This window comes from Trachurus japonicus, chromosome 17, assembly GCF_045865225.1.
Source record: "Trachurus japonicus isolate A0001 chromosome 17, Traja_1.0".
Classification (NCBI taxonomy): domain Eukaryota; kingdom Metazoa; phylum Chordata; class Actinopteri; order Carangiformes; family Carangidae; genus Trachurus; species Trachurus japonicus.
The window spans coordinates 26022028-26043829 of record NC_140923.1 but is presented as its reverse complement, the minus strand read 5'-3'; the positions used below and the strand labels follow the sequence as shown (position 1 = coordinate 26043829).

The following is a 21802-nucleotide window of genomic DNA, read 5'->3' as shown; positions in this document are numbered from 1 at the left end:
CTAACCTGTTGAGGGACCAGGGGAGACAAAGAGCTGCGGGGCGGGGCCCGTCCCTCCGACAAGCCTGTGAACAAACGTTAACACGGCTGCAACTGTCCACCCCCTGAATCACTGAATTTATTGACCAACCACAGAGCCCATTCAAGCCTGCGAGGACTGATAAAGGAAGGGGGACAGGAACGCCATGAGGGCCCGGGGACGGAGCCCATGCTTAGGGGACAGGAGGGAGGAGAGGGGCTTTGTGACCGTCTGGTGGGTCACAGACCTTTTACCAGACGTGGGCGCTTTTGTGTCATCTGTAAAAATGAGGCCAACCGTAAGTGAGCATCAGGTTGGCCTTGTGTCCTGACTATTAATCACGTCAAAGGCCGCATGCGTGTCCAGCGACCAGAAGAGGAAGAAGACGCAGCCAACTGATTCCTGCTTGTAAACTTTGTGAAGAATAAGTGAATGCATGTATGGTGCTCGGATGGTAACAGACACATCACAAAACTTTTGTCAACTTTTGTTGCGGAGGAGTTTGCCACAGTGGCAGCAGCTACTCTACAGAACAGTCTGAGCAGGTCCGATCACTGTGTGGGATCCATTGTGAGTAAAGAAGCAGTAAACAAAGACTGTGTGCACAGGCCCAAATCTTGAAAGTACACAATTCGGACAAAACACCGTATGGGCGAAAGAGAAAGGAGATGAAGTCCAAAATGTTTGAAATAGCACACGTCTGAGCGCAAGCTTGAGAAAATCTTTTTCAGCGAGTAGCTAGCTGTGAGGAAGAAAGCCTGTGTGTTTTAGCTTCTTTATGTCCGTCCACCACTCTCCATCTGTTGCTCTAGTGATACAAAGGGAATACAGCAGAGAGTACACAAAAACCCATATTGCTTTGTGGAGAGGCAACACTATCCACAAAACTACATCGCAAACACGGATAGAAAGCAAGACAACGCGGCTCTGCACACATCAGTGTTTACCGAAAAGATGATCCGTGCAAGTCAGGGGAGACACACATGAATTCATGATGCGTCCTCATCCTCATCATGAATATTCCCAAAAAGGCTCTTCCCTGATCTGTGGGAGATTCCTTTCTTTTTGGTACAAGCGAGGACCCCCTTCCCTTATTCACAGTCCCCTCTAAATCCACCCATTCACTGCCTATGGGCCCTGATCTCCACATGAAATGATACCCCTCTTTCTCCTCCACTCTCGCGCCTTTAAGCGCCCATATGCCAGGCAGCGAGGAGGCTGGGAAAGCCCATAATTGATCAGTAAGTCTTGGCTGAAAAAGTGTGACCAGGGTCAGCCCCCCACGAAGCACGCAAGAGTGGCTTAATATAAAGATTTATTGGGAAATATAATGGGAGTTCTGCAGAGCAAACACAGGAATATTTGTTGACACAAACCGAGACACTTTTGTGCTGTTGTAGAAATACGAAAATAAGTTTATTACAATTTTCAAAAACACATTACAAATATTGCTCTTTTTTTATAGTTATAATGGAGACATTTTGGTGATTATTTTATTCTCTATTTTCACAATTACATCATTTTGTACACTTGACTAGAAAAATATGCTGTGTACAACAGCTGTAAACAGTTACCTAAAAAATAATGTATAAAAATCAAACGTTAAAATCAATTATTGTATAATTGTCACAGCAGCAGCATGTGTCTCAAAGATTCATTTTGATTAATTTGCATTAATCTATTAAAATCATCATCACCTCTGTACAGTACCTTAGTATTGTTAAATGATGTAATAAATGCAAAACTTTTTGCACATTGTTTTGAAAAACTAATTCATATTTTGCAAAGAAAAAAACATTTCATAATGAATCTAAGGGACACTGAAATGTTTCATTTTGATTCTCTTGCAGTACTCGTAGTACTTGAAAAAAAAAAGGGACGCACATTTCTGCTTCTCTCTTCCACAGGAAGAAATTCAACCAAAGCAACTCTTAAGAAACAAATGCAGCGGTGGGTTGTTTTCTGTAAAAACAACAGTACCAGTCACAGTCCTCGTGTTTCTTCGAATCCATATGGCCTTAAACTGCTTAACAACCAGTAAATCTTAGCAGCAGTGGAGATTCATCCAGTGCTTTTCAACAGTGACAAGTTAATGAGAAAAGCAGCAGCTGAGTACTGTATCTGTATCTGATGCTTTTTTCAGTGAGAAAAATGTGCTTCATTGGCTCAGATATTGGATTGCATAGTGAAAAAACTGATATGACAGCTGTAGGCTATATTAAAACCACTGTCCAGTAGAAGAGTTGCATTTTGTTTGCCTGTGCAGTAGAATACGATATAACATCCAGTCACATTGAAGGAGAAGTTCAACACTGAGTCTTAGCTGAGTAGATCTCTAACCACTAAAACTTTAATATGAAGCTTTGTTAGCTTAGCTTAGCACAGAGTCTGAGAGCGGCGGAGCCAGCCTGAAGTGAGGTCATCACTGTGTGGTTGCCAGGTAGCATAACCAAAGGACACTTATAGTAACCATCCATAAAACCACTGGTTATCCCCACTTAAGATAAAATAAGTTGAGTTGAAACTTATAATCAGTGAGCTTTAAAAGATTTTATCTTGGGACAAGGCCAGGCTAGCTGTTTAAACTTTAGAGTCTATGTGCTAAGCTAGGCTGACCTGGCCTGCTGTCACTACTTTCCTTCTTCTCTGGAGGAGGGTCTGGTGAGCGAGACTACTACTTTCATGTTTATCAGCAAAAAATGCATTGTGTTTCCAAAATATTTAACTATTCCTTTAACAGAGGCCTGTGGCTCAGGTTTCAGCAGTGTGGCACAGCTATGCGGCCAAAATCCAAGTGCAGGGAGTTTGTCCATGTTAAAATGGAGAACGTTTAGTACAAGTAGCTCACAGTGTGTCAATCAGTCATTACAGTAGGAGTAGCCCTTCTTCTCTATGGAGGCTTGTTGCTGACATCCATCACAGTCCACATACTAAATATAATCACCTGACCATTTATCCAATCTTACACTCGTGCTAATGGAAAATGCAGGTTTGTCAGGGGCTGTAGTTTGAGTCTGTGCAGTAGTTTGCTCGTTGGTCATGTAGGTGTCAGAGGGGGTCTGAGATGGGCGACTGTGGATTGTTAGCGTACGTGATCGTGGAGGGTTTGGGTGGCCAGTCAGAGTCGTCCTGCATCTCCAGGGCCAAGTGCATGTAACGCACCTTTGGAGGTTTGTTTCTCCGACAGAACAACCAGGAGAGGAAGGACGAGGCCCAGCGGTCATTGGCCACCTGAAAACATGCAGAGTGAAGGTTAGGGAAAGAAAATAGTGATGTCACAGTATAGATTTTTATATGTATACATCTTCTCTTCTGAATGAAGTAGAGAGCCTCTTCTGTAGTTCTGTGACAAGACGGTGACCTGAGGTAGTGACAAATTTTCATTTATTTCAATGTCATTTATGTTATATAGACTTTTATTAAATAAATATTAATGAATAAATCTAAAATATAATATATACTATATATATACTAATTCCAAAGCCTGTTAGTACATGTTGATACAGTAGTGTCCAAACATCTGGGATCACTTTCCTAAAATGGGAAGACAGACATGGTAAAAAAAAAAGAAGAAGAATGAACTTTTACATGTTTTAATAATTAGTATATATGAATTTAATATTGTTAAAGGCAGGGTTGGAGATCCTGGAAATTTTGAAAATACACAAGTCAAGAGTCCCAGCCCCTTTCAGACTTCTGTCTGAAGCCACGCCTTCACCTTTCCGCGGACGTCGGTAAAGGGAGAGAGGGAGACAGACGGTAGCGTGATTGACACATCAATTGACTACTACGTGACATTGTACGTGATTGGATGGTGTTTTTTGAGGCTTGTTGTTCCCCAGGCAAGTGATTTTTTTCATTTTTGTGAAAAAGCCTTTATTTACTCAGTTGCAATCTGGTGTTAAAATGATTTCTAGCAGATTAGTAAAAAATGATCCAGAATAAGATCTCCAACCGAACCTTTAACATACAGTATATACTCACAACATGTTATGTCCTCTAAAAAGAATACGGACATTTAAATCTATGTGCATGCACAAATTTTACTGTTGGTATTTTATATATGTTATAAAAAGAATGTATGTAATAGCAATACCTCCTTATTGGCACTAATGTGTAATAAACTGCACATCTGCGCTGGTTAAGTCTCTTATAGTTACTAGTTATAGACTCTATAGAGTCTTTATTATTGACATTTCAGATGTGAAACAGATCATCAGAAGAAAATATGCAAGAAAGCCAGAGAATCAGACCAGAGTTAAGGAAAAGTGTGACACTATCTAGACAGTGAAACCGGGCAAAAACAGAAAGAAGTGTAGTCAAAAGCTTCCCAACCTGAGGTGTGGCGGCAGAAGGGCACTCTGTGGGGCGGCTTACCCCCTGATTGCCTCTGAAAACTAGCCTCCACAAGATGATGTCAAGGATCAAAATCTACGGGAGATTTCAGTGGGAACTTAAGACTCGGCCGATCAAACATGACAGGGAGGATGAAGATTGCGTTTTAGCCACAGACAGACGCACAAAGATAGAAACAACTCAAACTGAAACTTACAAAAAAAAACAGATTCATTGATTTCATTCATCAGGCAGCAACGAAGCTACTACTGAGCACTAATTCAGGAGTGGGGGGAAAAAAATCAATGCATGCAAATCATAGGGTTTCTAGCTTAAACAAAGGAGATCAGTAACAGAGAGCTTGTCGGGTGCGATGTGTACCTCCAGCATGAAAGACACAGCCGCATTCACTATGACAATGACGACCAGTGTAATGCGCCAGTCGTGGGGAACACACACGATCTGAGGGGAGGCAGAGCAGCGGGTTGAGCACACACGCTTTTTCATCAACTTCATGCAACACCCAGAAAGAAAAGCAGGGTTTTACCTCCAGGAAGCTGTCGATGGCAGGAACAGGATGCAGCAGGATGAAGAGGAGGAAAGTATACAGAGCAATGCAGGACAGCATGAACGGCCCTGATGCGATACACAAACAGAAATCTATTCAAACTGTGTTTTATAGTAGTTTTCAACACAAGCATCACACGCTATACAGTATGAGTGGATTCGTGCCAGTGGAAAACTGAATTTATAAAATTAAAAACTATGGGAATTACATTTACGACAAGATAAGTCTTACAGTTCTTGTAGCTGGGCTGTCTGAATGGTTTTCCCTTGGAGAAGATGATGGCCACAGCCAAGTACTGGAAGGAGGAGACGTAGAAGAGGGTGGTGTTCTCGTAGTTCCTGATGTTTTTGTGATCAACGGGAGTTGTCACGTTCTGGCTGTCGGAGAGACTGGAGCTGGAAACGTTGCAGGCGCTGCAGGAGGAGGAAGGACAGAGGGATACATGTAAAAACACACTGCTGGAAGGTTTTCAAACATTTTATCCCTTTGTTTGTTTTTCATGACAACTTACCATCTTACATTGTCTAAATGAATTATTTTCTTTTGACTCTTTGAGTTTTTCAATATTATTTTGTCCCTGTTTTGTCTACAGACAAATTGGATTGGATTCACTGCTTTATCGCTATTTGAATTATTAAAAAGCTGCAGATATGTGTAGCAATCCACACATAGTAAGAGTGTTACCATGCATTTATTGATTTGTCGTTGGGCGGATTTTAATTTCAAATGTGTTACTCACTCTGACTGAGGCGTCCATATCTCATACCAGCTCTGCTGTCGCACCAAGAGAAAAGCCAGGACTTGGAAGCCCAGGCAGGTGAGGATCTGGGTCAGGACCGAGCAGAGCAGCGGGCCAGAGATCAGACTGGACGGGGGGCGACGCCACACAAGCTCCTTCCACGCCGGGTTCAGGCTCACTGAAGACAGAAACAACGGGGAGTGGGAGGAGGACGAGTGTCCAGCAGGTGTGCAGATTTGGAGTAGATGGGACAGATACAGAGGCGTTAGGCTGTGAAGTGACTTAAAAGTGAGAAGGAGTTTAGTTGTTGGAGAACATGAGCAACATGTTCTGTTGAAGGGGTTCTGGAAATGAATGAGTCATTTTTGTCTGTGAGTGATCCGGTCGTTTTCGCTAATGCTGCGTTCCAGGCAGGCTTTTGAAATCATAAATTACAGCTTCAAGTCACAACTTACGACTTTGTAGTGTTTCAGGCAACGTCTTTTTGTAGACTTCACAGGTCGGAAAAAAATACGTCGCCACATTCACGGCGTCCCTTGGCTGCACACACAGCCCTGCATGCCGTTCTCTCTCCTCATTGGATAAAAACTGTAGGATACGATAAATGTTTTCTCCTCGGCTCAGAGCAGAGCAGAGTGACTGACAGACCCGTGTTTCAGACCAAACACTCTATGTAAGTGATTGCTGTCGGAAGATATAACTATTTAAGACTTATATTAACACAAATATATCACTTACTTCTGCTTTAAAGTCAAACATTGATCAAAAGGATTTTTTGGGGCTTGTCTTCATGCCACTCACTTGTAAAGGCAATAATGAGGATGATGGCGATGTCAATGAAGAGGAACTGGAAATCTCCCAAGTTGCTGAGGATCTGTAGTATCAGAGATATCGAGGATGAATCGATGTTGAATGAGTCAAACATTTATTACAACTCCACCGTGTCACAGTCGATGTGTCGACATGTCACTCTGTGGTTTCACGGCTGACAATAACACAATGTGGGGTGAGGTGTAAGAATAAGAGTGTTGTGTTTACTGAGTAGAGCAGGGTGACACTGAGGTACTGGATGATGCTGTAGAGAGCCATGAACTTGAACACACAGAACGACGTTATGAGAGCAGCTCGACCCTCCCTGCAGGGTGAAAATATCACAGACACAATTTAATAGTCCAATGTTTTATGATTGTACATTTCATTCAAGGAAATTAACTACCGCTGTAATTTGTTATAAGTTTATGAGCTGTCTACGAAGGATCAGTGATTGTAGCTGTGAAGTCTGAAATCGTGTAAAACGATCCGCAACATACTTTTGATATATTCCTAGTTAAAATTCTCTTTTCTGAATTATATCATCCATGAGCTGCTACCTGATGAGGTTTGGGACACAGGAGATGTTGGAGGTGGAGGAGGTGAACGGTGACGCAACAGAAGCCTCCAGCTCAGAGAGGGAAATCCCACTGTGAGCTCTCTTCAGAGCCTGAGAGAGAGAGAGAGAAATTATTGTTATTAATCACTTTGTTTTAAACCATAGTTAGGTGAAGTTTTTTAATCTGCTGATTTTTACTCACTCCTCACTCCCCTTCATGAAGGAGTTACTAATTACTTTTCCAAATTTGGTTTTACATGTTAAAGGGATAGTTCAACATTTTGGCCAATTGGCCCATTGCCATAATTCCTATAGTAGAGTAGGTTTGTGAGCTCAGAGCTACGCTACGGAGGCTCATGGGATTTCTTGGTTTCCCTCATCAAACTCATCAAATACACAATCCAACAACTCCAAAACGCTCTTGTGGACAAGTTGTGACCTGCACATTCACCACGCTATGAGATAATAATGTAACGTTACGAGACTGAGTTGTTTTCGAGGCAAATGCAGAGACTGCTTGCTGAAAAACTGCCCCCGATGGAAATTCGCATCAGCAGTTTTGCATGAATTTACCTCTAAGACAACTCCGTTCACTCACACACACACTGAGCCTCCGTAGCGTAGCTCTGAGCAGCTCGCAGCTCTGCTCCGCCGTTCTAAAAATAGCTTGCGCTGACAATTAAAGGTAACGAACCTACTCCTAAAACTATAGGGATAATGGCAATGGGCCAATTTGCCAAAATGTTACACTCTCCCTTTAAAAAACAACAGCTGTGATCATTCACTGAAGTGTTTTTGGGTGACATACTGAACCCCAGACTGTGTCAGATTAGTGCGTGGTAGCAAAGTACTGTATGAATGTGTGTGAATATGAAAGACTGATGTACAGTATGTCCTTGTACCAGTTACCAAAAGACACAGTAGGATAATGTCATGAAAACAGCTTTTGTTGTATTCTAAATAATTTGTAATTCAATAGAGGATAAGGTGGGTGCAGACCCACAAACATTAATGCTGCTGCTTTGAACCCTTTTGGACACACAGATATTTTCAGGCCTCTACAGTCATGGTATCCCATCAGATACCGATTCACACATGAGGGTCAACCTGGAGTGAAATGTTACAGTTTCTGTCTCACAATAAGACAGGATCAGGCTGAATTACAGTAACACCTCAGGATACACTATTATTGTTATGATTTGTGTCTGATTCACACTTACTCCACAGTCGTTAGCACCGTCCCCACACATCCCGACAGTGTAGCTGGAGGAGAAACAAACAGATGATGATGCTACAAAATCTCGACGCTGTTTCACAGAACAAACACCAAACCTATAAAAGAGACTCACTCGATGCTCTGCAGGACTTCCACCAGCTGGGTCTTCTGGTCTGGAGCCATGCGGGCAAACACAGAGGCTCTCAGTACGAGCTGCAGCACCCCCGTGTGGACACATAAAGAATTACAACAACATCCAAACAGGAGTTTCTCTTTCAAATGATACACCTTTGAAGCAAATGCACACCTGACACTAATGTCAACATGTGACGGGCCTGTACCTTTGGCACGAGCTGAGGGAAGTGCTCGGTGATGACAGCGAAGGCCCTGCCGCTCACAGCAAAGTGATAGCTCTGTTCCTGCGGGACCTGATGCTCGTCGCTCGCCCCCTCCTCCAGGTTAATCTCAACAGACTAGAGAAGAGAGGACGAGATTCAACCTCCTGTGCTCTTTTCTATCTGATTGGCTGCAGATATAAATGTGGAAATGCACATAGTGGGATCTGGACAACAAGGAGACGTTCACACGGAGCATGTCTGAGAGTTTCTGTGTGTTTCTTTGCTTCAGTTTGCTCAGACATTTGAGATTAATACTGTTTGAACTCAAAGCACAAACAACAGCACACACATGGCTGAGCATGCAGGTTTTAAAAACAACTAGGCGCTTGGTTTCCTCCCCGACACACGGTGGTTACAAAGACCAGGCAGCCTAAAGCCGTGGTTTTACACATTCTCCTCATTCAGTGGCTCTGAGATTTTCATTCTCACCTGATTGTCCTTGACTGTCTGAGAGGGGTTTTCAGTGTAATGCCATGTGATACTAGCAGACTGCAAATCTTTAGGAGGCGCAGCGTCGGCTATAATCACCCTCTCATGTGCACGGATCATGCCACAGTCTCGAGCCACTGATATGGCCGTCAGCATGTTGTCACCTATCAGACGGTGCAGGAGAGAGAAGAGAAATGAGTTTAGTCTGACACAGGAAGTCACAGTTTCAGACATGTCACTGAATTCTTTGGGGATAAATAAAGTAATTTGTGTTCGCATTTCACTGAGCTGCGTTACCTGTGACCATCAGAGTGCGAATGTTTGCTTGTCGTAACTCGTGTAAAACCCCGGCAGTCTCCGGCTTTATTTTGTTCTGCATGATGATTAAACCAAGGAACTCCATGTTGGTCTCTATCAAGTCCCTGAAAGCAAAAACATCATGCATTTCTCCATTCAAACCACCAATATGTTTCATCAACACCACAGAAAATTCATGTTTAGGGTCACATTATCGATTCAGATGTCAGAGAATCAGACAATAAAGGACATACCTTTCCATTTGTAATTACCAGGCATTATGAGTATGTAATGAATATGTAATGCTTACTGCATCACAAGGGCTGTAGAGTTGTAATTCTCCTATTTGACACCCTGCCCTACTGCTGACCTGCCTTGTCTGTGCCTCCTTCAGTTAATGATTTTCTACATTTATCAGAATGATGGCAAACATCCAGACCCCAGAATGTGTAAAAAGAGGCAAGAAAAACAAATGAATCATTAATACGGGGTTGAGTCTATAGCTGCTATCATTACCTTTAACACCAATTGCACCATACACAGTGGCTGTATTTCACTGTGACAGATGGAGGCTACAAATTATTTTACTGCCTGTTCTTTGATGTATTTCTGCTCAAGCAAATAGTTTTACAGATTCTGGTGCATGTTTTAGATAACGGGGACATTTTCTGTCCACATGTAGCAGGACTGAAGATATTTAGACAGCATGTCATTTCATCTGATGTCTGATGTTTGCCCAGATCAGAACAATCAACATATCAACAGAGCTGATTTCTACAGTTACAGTATCTCAGAGAAGGATAATTCAGGTATTTTCCCGTCGGTAGGCACACACAGCGCACTGTGGACAGCGTTATCTGTGAATTGAGACGTACCTGCTCAAGCTCTGGACTTTGTGCCAGGAGAATTTGGACTCCAGCTGTCGATGTGCCAGGGCAATAACCCTGAAGCCCTGCATGGTGTAGGTCTCCAGAGTCTCTGCAAAGCTCTGTGGGACTGAGCAGAGGGACAAAGCCAGGTTCAGTCTGACCCGTGGCTAAAGACACTGAAGGGTAACTCTGTCACTTTATGTATTTTTATAGAGATGACAGGGATAAAATGATTTGAGACCTGTTTGCTGTTTGCAGAGGCTGGCCACGATCTCTGGAGCTCCTTTCAAGTAGGCGTGCATGTGTTTTTCCCCCAACCTCCTGACCACCACACTCATCCTCTGCAGCAGCGAGGAGAAGGGGAACTGACGCACAATACCGATCTCACAGGTCTGAGGAACAAAACAAACATTTTGTACACACACGGACGTTATTAACACAATCATTACATCTGTTTCTATTTCCTGCATCTCAGACATACACAGTCAAATGACCTAATTTCATCCATCATATAACAATCCATGTGATCTGTGCTCAAAGGAAGCTAACAGATCAATTACACCCTACACACTAATTAAGGCGGTGAATGAGTCGATTTCCTAAAATGTCAAACTCTTTGCTTAAAGGGATAGTACAACATTTTGGCAAATTGGCCCATTGCCATAATCGCTATAGTCATAGCAGTAGGTTTGTTACCTTTAATTGTCAGTGCAAGCTATTTTTATAACGGCAGAGCAGAGCCGCGAGCCGCTCAGAGCTACACAACGGAGGCTGTCCCTGAAGGCAACGCGCATTAGCGGTTTTGCATGAATTTACCTCGAAAACAACTCCATCTCGTAACGTTCCGTTATTATCTCATAGCGTGGTGAATGTGCAGCTCACAATTTGTCCACGACAGCCTTTTGGAGTTGTTGGATTGTGTATTTGATGAGTTTGATGAGGGAAACCAAGAAATTCCTTTAGCCTCCGTAGCGTATAGCTCTGAGCAGCTCACGGCTCTGCGCCACTGTTCTAAAAATGGCTTGCACCGACAATTAAAGGTAACGAACCTACTGCTATGACTATAGCGATTATGGCAATGGGCCAATTTGCCAAAATGTTAAACTCCCCCTTTAAAGAACTTGAAGTTTTCAGGAAAGAGGAAGTACTCACTGATAATTCAGACAGCTCCTGAAAAAGAAAAGTAAGTGAAAAGTTGAATTATATTCAAGTATAATAATAAATCTATTTTCATTATTTCTGTTTAGCCAAAATGTGTAAGAGAGACCCTCTACCATGTTCTGAGTCAGTGGATTGTTCTGATTGGCTTCGGGGGCGGCATGCTTCGGAGGTCGCACCACTGTGGGCATTATGGGATTGTGCAGCGCAGTCTCTTCCTCCGTGGGCTCCTCTAGGATCTAAATAAAAAATGTATATCAAATATTAATTTAATAATGTCTCAGTCGCTGTGTCCTCCTGAAGGGAAGAGACATTTACAGCTGTTGTTGCCAGAAAATCCAGGATACCAGACTTAAACCGTTTTAGCCGACTCGCCCTGCCAAGGCGGCGAGCGTGGTGCTGCATAATTCATGTACTCGTGGTTATCTGAGCTGAGCACGCTGTTCGCTGTTCCTCACCCAGCCTGTGGCGCTGAACATCTTGAGGTCTAGAGGGTCGCCAGACAGCTCGCCCTCGATCTTGGTCAGTGAGTGGCAGGACGCCATGCAGGCCACAAAGGCGGAGTTCACCAGACTCTCTTTAGCTGCGTCAGACTCCGGCGGAGAAAAGCTGAAACAGAGGCGGAGGATCTGACTCAGCAGGTGGATGGGAGCAAATCACATACAAACATAAAAACGCTCTGTAAATAAGGTCATGCAAGTGCTCTGGTGGTTACCAGTGACATCAGGTGAAAACACTACAAATATGTTATTTTCCTACCAGACAAGAAGCCTTTTCCAGAGAGAGATAAAAATAAAAACATCCACCAAAAAACTTTTCTTTTTTTTTTAGTAAACATAATTTTGAGTGTTTCAGTGTCTGTGAATGTGCCTCTTTCTTCTATGCACAAGAGCGAGAGGTTAAGGACAAAGTGGACACCTCGTCTGTCCTTTTAGATTCATCAGATTAAGACAAACTGTTTCTAGATTAAATAGTCACACAGAGATATCCATCTGTGGACAATCTATTAAAAGTTTAATACCTCACAAATTGAGGTGGAGGAAACAAAAATCAAACAGAGTGAATTCACTGTGAGAAGAGTCCTGACAGATGAGCATAACAGAGATGGTACAGGTCGTTACTCTGGCAGTTGAAAATCTCATACAACAATATAGGCTACATCTACCTGTAGATTCAAGTTGAGACCGACCCTCTGAGGAATGTAAAAGAAAAGAAGAAATGTAGTTTGGCAGGAAAATAGCGAGAATACTGAAGAAAAATACATTCCCACATTTCTGAGTAGCCAATAAGCTGCTTTTTCACAACATCTGCTTCAGCCGTCATCAACTCCCCCCAGACTTTCGACTCTCGTCAGCTTTGCAGTTACTCCCAGAAAGCTGATGCAGATGTGTCTGTGTTACACAACAAAACAAAAGCAAAGAGGCCTCCTCCCACCTGCCGTCCTCAGCTCTCTGGATACCCCACAGGTCCAAACCGTCCTCAGTCAAAGTGCCAGTCTGAAGGAGAAACAAACGCACATACACAACATTAACGCTTGGAAATCACAGGTCAGGCTACTCCTCTTCATCTACAGTTGACTTGAAGAGAATTCGTTCCTAACCTGCAGAAACATTCACACTCGCTCTCTGAGCACAAATTAAACACAACTGAAGAAGTAAAACAACCATCAGCATCTTAAAAGATGTTTCTCAGGCAGAAACATTTCGCTGCTGGTTTCAATTTAGTTCTGTTGTGGGTCGATCCTCAAAAATCCACAACATCAAATATGCAAAGATAAAGAAAAAAAGGCAGTGAGGAATTACAGCTATGACAGAGATGTTACTCCCTCGCAGAAAAACCATCTGTACAATCACAAACCAGACTTTGATTTAGGGCTACGACTACTTATTATTTTCAGCAATTTAATCTGTTTCTTCTCTCAATGAGTTATTAGGTAATGAGTGAAAGTAAACTAACCCTTTTAAAAAGACTTGTTTTATCTGACCATCAATCCAAAACCAAAAGACATCACATTTATTATCCTGGGAGAGAAAAAACAAGGAACAAGGCAAGGGTATTTTTAGTGTAATATAAATGTTAAAGCAGAAGTAAGCAATACTTTTGTGTTAATATAAGTCTTAAATAGTTATATCTTCCGACAGCAATCACTTACATAGAGTGTTTGGACGGCTGACAAGACGTTATGGTGCGTTCAAGGCAACTCGTAACTCGTGTCATGGTCGTGGTCGTGGTCGTTATAGTGCACTTTCACAGGCAAAACAGGTCGGAAAAACACGAGTGGGTTGTCTGGAACGCTACAAAGTCGTAAGTCGTGACTTGAAGCTGTAATTTACGGTTTCAAAAGCCTACCTGGAACGCAGCATTAGCCAAAACGACCGGATCGCTTACTTCTGCTTTAATATAAGCTTTCCCTACTCACTAGATGCGTTAATAATAACGCAAAGAACATTTTTTTGCTATAAGCGGCTTTCCTGCATATTCAAGCCACTGCTCTTATTATAGATGACATAGGATGTTATCAAACTGAATCAACACAGCATGAATAGATTTATAAATAGGTGGTACTTAATGTTGTGGCCAAATTGAGTCATTGTACAACCTCAGCAGCTCCTCATGACAGGATTCACTTTACATTCATGGTCATAAAAGCATCTTGGGTGCTTCATGACAAATTTTTTATGCATCCGGAGCCAAGACTATATCCAATCCAAGTTAAGCACAGTTCAGAAACATGAGGATGAGACGCCTGAATTTAAATAATTAAAAATAAAAATAGCACTTCCTGAATTCTTAACTGGAAACATAAATCTCTGCCCTACCTTGTCAAAGCAAACCAGGTTAAGTTGACCACACATGTTGATCCTCTGGGGACTGATGCAAAAGATACCGATTCGCTTCAAACGCCGCTGTGCGTACACGATTCCAGCTGTCATGGCCGCCGGTAAGGCCGGCGGCACAGTGATGGTGATGATGTCCAGCGATTCAATGATGATGGTTTTAGCTGGAACCTGATTATCAAGAAACAAACCATCATCATTAGCTGATGTTTAGACATCTGTATTTTCTTGCATTGTATTTCTTTTATTATACCTTGTTCATGATACTGAGGACGATGGTGTAGATGAAGCCGATCCCCGCCACCCCCACCAGACACAGCAGGAACAGGTACGCGTCTCGGTACAGTTTGAAGTCCGTGGGTTTGGGGTAAAGGATGGAGCGCACCAGTTGACCTTTCTCTGTGCCGAAGCCTGTGGGAGAGCACAGGAATAACATTTGATCATTTGCTCATAGAGGCTGAATATGTGCAGCCGCGAGGAGCACGAGTCCGTTACCTGTTTCTCCTCTGTCTCACCTGTTCTGACCACGACAGCCTTGACCAGTTCACCGGTGTAGAAGCGTGTCTGGATCACGTGGGTGCCACAGAACAGGGTGTGTCTCTTGTGCTCCTCTATGTCGTATCTGCAGGCTGCCTCCTCGCCCAGACTGGGCAGACTGGTCTTGGTAACTGGCACGCTCTCTCCTGAAGATGAACAGTCGTCCAGTAAGAGCCACATGCAGGAGGAGCAGTGATGTGTTAACACGGTGCCTCATCAGTAAAGCCTTGAAATTAATTCATTTTTTTCTATTTATTTATTTATATATTTTATTTTATTTTATTTTTCTTCTTGTTTGTTTGTTCAACTATTATTATTACTATTATTACTGTTACATGTACTGTTATTGTTGTTATTAATACAACTGTGATTATCATATAACCTCTCCCCACACTCTATTATCTCTGCTACTCGCCATGTCTATCAATATTTCCCGTTCACTATTACCATTATTACTATTACTATGTTCCATGTTTGTTGCACCTGCTATTTTGTATTGTCTCATATGTTTTTGTTTTGTTTTGTTTGTCTTTAAATCCTGTTATTATTACCACACAATGTCTTGTGTTATTTGTCTAAAAAATAAACACTTAAAAAAAAGAAAGAAATGAATTCATACATACGCTAACATACTGCACTGTTTTTACACTGCGTTGCAACTTGATGTGACAAATGGCTACTTTTCGTTTTCCTTCCATATCAAACTGCACAAATATAGAGGTATGGGAATAAAAAAAGGCAGACATGCTTAAAGATCTGAGGTGTGTAATGTGCAAATACAACATGTTTGAGGCTGATTGATAAAGAGAGTTTGAGACCCAGTGGATGCTGACTGATCGCCTGCACCTCCTCTAATAAATCTTAATCGACAACAAAAAACAGATAGGAAACATATTTCAACATATTTCAAAAAGTATCTAATATCACAAAGGAACAGAGGCCTGTTTCTCTCCTTTACTCCCATCTTAAAAACAGAAAAGGAAACACGACCTGTCAGCATGCTCTCGTTTACGATGCAGGTTCCATGGATGAGCACAGCGTCGCAGGGCATGATCATCCCGTTGGCTGGAATGACGATGACATCACCCGGCACAAGCTCTGTCGACATGGCCTCTTCGATATCTAGGAGCGACAACGGCACAGTGAAAAACATCCTGCTCTCTCTCTCTCTGTCTGCTAGCTCAATCAGATCGATAATGTGATCGATAATGACAGAAGAGGAGAGCTTCACCTTTACTTCCTCTGCTCACCGAAACACGAACCACGCTGTGCGTTGCCACCATGTCATGGAGCATCACATATTGCTGGAATAACAAAGACTCAATTGTAAACACACGCACACAACCAGTCCAGTGTGCAGGCCGCGCTGTGATTATTTATGAATGAGATGAATAACTGACACTGTTATCACTGCACATGTCCCATAAAAGTTACGTCTCAGTCCACTTCCTACTCGCCCTGGGGATCCCACATGACTCACCTTTTTAATAGTGTACAGTGAGGTTGCAATAGAAATGACGGACATGAAAACTATGGCTGTGGCGTAATAGTAGTAGTCCTCTGCACTCCACAGAATAACGCTGAAGAGCTGGAAGATGTAGAAAGGATTCAGGACCTGGTGGAGGAGGAGACAGAAACATGGACTGAGGACATAAGAGGGGACATGTCTTACTCAAGACAGGTGTGGTAATACAGGAGGTGTGCTGAACTCACCTCCTTTATGAGAAGCTTGAACAGAGAGGGCACTCTCACAGCGATCTCATTCTCCTCAAAGAACAACCTCCTGTTGAAAGAGGAATTAAAAGTATAATTTCTACTCTTTTATAATAGTTAAATAGCGGCAAGTTTGAAGTTTCATTACTAAGGCACGGTAAAAAATGTTTTGCATGTTTGTATTACTTAAAATTGTCTAAATAACAGAAATATTTTTTAAAAAATCTTAATTTTTTTAAAGGGGGGGTCGTTGGTAAATTGTTGCCATATGGCAACAATATGCAATCGTGCAAAGTCCCATAGAATCAACATTTTTGACCAAAAACTAATTTTATTTAAAGCAACACTCAACAAATCCATCTCATACTCAACCAAAACTAACAAACAAACAATAAACAATAAAAACATTGTATAATTTCAACTGTTATCTAAAATGTCTGAGAACCTGGAACCTGTCTCAATGAAGTACATTGAATCACTGATTTTATTTCATTTCATTCAGTTATCTAGAAGATATAAGTACAAGTCCATTTAGATAATATGTTACAAAATACCTTTAATCATAAAATATAAAAAAATATAATGTTTTTTTTACCTTTAAAATATAAGAAAAGGTTGTAAACATAGTCTCAGGGTAGGTTCATGCTATGTAAGTCAATGGGACTCGATTGCATTGAATGCACCAGGAACTTTCCATATTTGCATACTGTTGCCATATGGCAACAAATGTATTTTAGCATATTACAAAAATACTATTACATCAAAACTGAATTAAATGTTAAAAAAATAAAGTTTACTTTCCCTAGATAGTGATTTCAATTTTTTATTTGATGAAAATTTTCCAAAATTCTGAATAAAAGACAGTCTTCGGGAGCCTCACACAATGATGTTTACATGGCACATGTCCATGAGCAAAAGGGACTGGCAAACAGGATATCTTGGTCATTTGACCTCATAAATTGTATGTCCTTCAAAGTAAAAGCCCCCTTTTCACACCTAACTGTAAAAACCAAAACAAATATCATAGCTTTTTAGAAAAATGACGATAAAGTCATTGTTGCCATATGGCAACACTATGCAATAGAGGTGCTGTTGTATCTTTGTTAATGCTGCATAGGTAATGTTAGCATTAGCATTAGTATCACACATTCCTTTACTAACAGAGAGCTGTCTCAAGTGAAGCTAACTAGGCTATAATACTGTATGCAAGTTGTCTATTATTAAGGAAATTCAAGTATCCAGTAGTAAAAATGATATAATATGATCAAATAAAATAATATCATGTAATACCATATAATAATTTATTAGAGAAAAATAAAACAGAGATAAGCAAAGTAGGAGAAAAAATAAAGAAGATGAATAAATATCTATTAGCTATGCAGCAATTAGCGAAAAATAGAGTTAGCTCACACTTTTTAGGAATTATGTTTCAGTAATTACTGAATGAGGTGAAAGTGTATATTGATGACAGGTGCGTGTTGTGTACCTGTAGTCCTGCAGTGTTTTAGGAAGTCCAGAGCTGTGGTCAGAGTGGACACTGGCACAGCTCAGCTTCACATCCTCTAGGCCTCTAGAAAAGTCATACACATCCATGTCTACTGGATACTAGTAACAGGAGAAACATGTTGATAAATGATGGTGCTAACAGCAGCAGGACTATTTCAGTGGGACTCTTACTTATACGTCTCATAGCTGTGTGTCTCCTCATCCCAGTAGTATTTAGTGCTGTGGTGGCTGAAGTAGTGGATCTAAGGAGGGAGGAGCAGATATTCACTGTAAAACAAAATCCTGATTCTAACTGCATATTAAGAAAAGGCTTTTTTCCCCCACAAAGGTACCTCAGCCTTCCCATGATGCTCCTCCTGCACAGCACTGACGCTGTGGTCTCCGTCTCCGTTCGACAGCTGAGCGGTGGGCTGCAGATCCAAGCTGTCAAAGGGTTTCTTCCCCGGAGCCAACATCACGTGTACTTTGGCTCGAAACCACTGCCTGAACTCATCCTGCAGTAACAATACAGAGAATTACATTTTTTCTTGGCTGTCAGGCAACGCTGAATTTATCATTTGCAGTGTTTACAGTGTGTCTGCCAAAGAATGTAACAGGGGCCTGGATGATGTTTGTGCAGTGGTATGGTGAGCTGCACAAGATGTTAACTCAAAATCCACTGAAAGCAGCGGATTAACTCACATAGACAAAGATGCGTTCAATCTAAATCTACAAAAACTATGTCCCCTCTTGGAAAGCGAGCACAGCAGTCACCTCATTAGGCTACAAATACTGAATTGACAAGTGTGCACATGTCTTACAAATAAAGTCAAACTAGTGAGGAATGTTTAAGAAGAAAGCAAGTACTGTGGTCCTGAGCAGCAGCGTGTGTGCGTCCCTCAGCGACGTGTGTGTGCAGGTGCTCTTGACGCCCCACTCGGGCAGCCAATAGAGCAGCAGCAGCAGGAGACCCCCGGAGCAAACAGCACCGACGCCCACCAGGATCCTCTTCCACAGACAGGGCCGGTAGCCCCACACCTCCTGCACAGGGACACGGGGATGTCAGGAGACAGAAGTGTGGGACAGACAGACTAGTGTTTGTCTGTTTGTGACAGAAGACAGATAAAACAGCACAGACAGTCTGTGGGTTTGTAACATGCAACGTGTGTTTTTGGTCCAGTGGTTTTTTAGAAACAGATGTAAACACATGTGTATTTATCAGAAATTGTTTTTAGCTGTGGGCTGTGGTGAGTATTTACAGCAGCAGGACGGTGCACGTGGAATTAACTCTTAATAAACTCCAGGGGCTGCGCTCATGGTAAAGAAGGAAGGAACATGTGCACAGTTCAGCTCATTGATGAGGATACAAAGGAATCAGCTTCAACACAATTCACTGTTGAATTTTCATCTTTCTACGCTACCAAAAATAAAAGCATACACATCACCATCCTATTTTTCTTTAACTAGCAGATACTGTGAAAAACCATCTTGTTTTGGCAGTGGCACAGTGTAGCTGGAAGATTTCTTATAATAAATATCTTTTTTGCTCGCTTGCTTGCTACAACCAGCAGCCAGTCGCCTCTTTGTTTTGCATAAATACTGGAAACATGCAGCCTGTGACTCCTCTCTGACAAACCGCTGATAGTTTGTTATCTTCCAACAGAAGCCAGACTCACAGTTTTTCAGTGAAGCTAACTGACAGAGATAAAACTCAGCAGCACCGGTTGTGAATGATCATATTGCCCAAAATATCAAGTGACTACTAACAGTACTGTGACATTCAGTCTCTGTGAAGCTAAACGAGTTTAAGCTCTATCGCTATCACTTTGACATTTCCAATCTCTCACAGTGACTCCTTGGTGATTTCAGTGAGTGACATTATGTTTCAAATACTGCATTTATTTGAATCCTCACTGATGCGTATGTCCTTTAAAAATAACAACACACAACCATCTGTACATTACCAAATATGTATTTCAATCACTAACACGTTATGATGCTGGTATCAAACTAAAAACAAACAGTTCTCACTACACAGAGTTTACTACACCATTACAACAGGAAGTTATATTTACCATCTCATCCTCCAGGTCTCTGTTTATTATCTTCACCTCTTCTCCTGTCTTCATTCTGTCACAAGTTCAACAACTATTAAGAAAAATAAAGAAGAAAACAAACATTTACGGTAACTCCGACCAGAGTTTGACTTGCTGGAGCTTTCTCATCAGAGAAGAGTCTTCAACTTTGCCTGGTTAGAGGACATGTTGCAACTTCAGTCTCAGCCAAGGGCATGAAAAGAATCAGTTTTATGGCTTTTGAAAGCAGCGGGTCAGTGATTCATTTACTTTTTTATATAACATGAGATCACTGAGATCTCTGGAGACACAAAGGAAAGGTTGAAATTGTTTGTGTAGACAAAAACATAGAAATACAATTAAGTATTTGTCACAGTGTAAAGCAAGGAAAAGCCGGACTCACCATGGCCACACTTAGCAAATAACAAACTGTCTGTAAAGGAGTAAGCAGAAACTTCCCCTACCTTCCTCATGCCCACAAACGCTGCGTTCAAAGCCTGTTTCATTCAACTGACAACTTTATTGACAAGTTAATGATGCGTCGCTGCAGTGTTAAGCAGAGATACATGGAAACCTTTGCACCGTGAACACATGTTGCCGATCAATAACAGTCACACCTACTACAGTAATGTTTGACTCACACTCTATCTGACCACACCTGTCAATAAGAGCCATCACCTGTAAACAGAGAGACACAAGACCACAACTAATCCCATTGATTATTGATGGAATTGTCAAACAGTTGATAGAAATAATAGATGGTATAAAAGTACACAAAGCCTTCGTGGCCTGATTAGACTAATGATTGTGTCCGTCAGTCTAAAAACTTTGTCCAGCGTTACCAGAGTAACTCCTATCAACATGAACAGCGTCCCCAACATGAACCCTGGTGCATCAGCCTGTGTGGGGGGGCTTCTCTCTGCACCAGCTCCCTGAGAAATCCTGTTTGAACCCCTGCAGCGAATCCAGTCCTGACTTGGGATAAGATTTATTTTTCCAGCAGGACAAAGACTCCAAACATAAAGCCAAAGCTACAGAGCCACAGTCCAAAACTTCAGCCTAAAACAGAGTCTTATGTAGAAGGACCTCAGACTTAAAAAGCTTGTTTGCACATCTGTAGCCTACTGACAGACAGGAGATGCCCTCACTGATTCAGAGTGAGTGGTTTATGCTTTTTGTATATTACAGGACATGTCACACGATTGAAGCTGTAAAACGACAGATTAAAGTCTAGGAAGGTGTTATCTGTAGACTCTGATCAAAACGAAATGTGCCTGTTACTACAACACACTTTGACTGAAACACACCCCATAAATAACACTTTTCCACACTGGCGCAACTCGATATCTTGTGCAAACACACAGTGACTGCAGACAGACCTCCAGCCGCTCTAACTTTTTACTGGCATCGTGCAAAGTCATAAAAACAGTCTCACAAGTTCAGATGCAGCGGCTTCACCTTTCCACAGCTACACACAGCCACACGTCACTAAACACCGTGGAAAGAAGCTCGTGCTCGTGCAGTTTTCCAGCGACCTACCGGTGTCTCTTCTCCCGTGTCACTGAGTCCGACGTTGCATTGTCGAGGTCGCTGTGTTGAAAGTCTGGCCGGATGGACGGTGTGTGTCTGTGTCTGTGTCTCTGCAGCCTGTGGACACCGACTATCTACACGACGACATGTGTCTGCAGCACCGCGCCGCCGACGCCGACCGACACACACCACACCACAGATCCACGCTGCGATGGACCCGGACCGTCCC

General features: G+C 42.1%; 1 protein-coding gene across 4 annotated transcripts; it reads right to left on the bottom strand.

The window, feature by feature from the left end:
- Positions 1 to 1509: 1509 nt before the first annotated feature.
- Positions 1510 to 21746, bottom strand: LOC146970736 (polyamine-transporting ATPase 13A3-like). 4 transcript variants are annotated; one of them, XM_085804353.1, is made up of 33 exons: positions 21583 to 21746; positions 20044 to 20116; positions 18836 to 19009; positions 18322 to 18483; positions 18161 to 18231; positions 17970 to 18053; positions 16484 to 16553; positions 16251 to 16385; positions 16002 to 16074; positions 15761 to 15892; positions 14749 to 14916; positions 14487 to 14644; positions 14216 to 14404; positions 12831 to 12892; positions 11855 to 12005; positions 11513 to 11635; positions 11391 to 11408; positions 10480 to 10630; positions 10245 to 10365; positions 9370 to 9494; positions 9073 to 9236; positions 8587 to 8718; positions 8379 to 8458; positions 8250 to 8292; positions 7031 to 7140; positions 6699 to 6795; positions 6462 to 6534; positions 5661 to 5838; positions 5153 to 5334; positions 4901 to 4989; positions 4735 to 4815; positions 4354 to 4449; positions 1510 to 3249 (listed from the first exon to the last, which is right to left on the bottom strand). In XM_085804353.1, the coding sequence occupies exons 2-33, from the start codon at positions 20095 to 20097 to the stop codon at positions 3067 to 3069; spliced, it is 3729 nt and encodes a 1242-aa protein (XP_085660479.1). In that variant the 5' UTR covers positions 20098 to 20116; positions 21583 to 21746; the 3' UTR covers positions 1510 to 3066. The 4 variants fall into 4 exon arrangements, with proteins under 4 accessions (XP_085660479.1, XP_085660476.1, XP_085660477.1 ...); XM_085804350.1 differs by lacking the exons at positions 18322 to 18483; positions 18836 to 19009; positions 20044 to 20116; positions 21583 to 21746 and having other exon boundaries at positions 17970 to 18051; positions 18161 to 18250; XM_085804351.1 differs by lacking the exons at positions 4354 to 4449; positions 18322 to 18483; positions 18836 to 19009; positions 20044 to 20116; positions 21583 to 21746 and having other exon boundaries at positions 17970 to 18051; positions 18161 to 18250.
- Between the last annotated feature and the right edge of the window lie 56 nt (positions 21747 to 21802).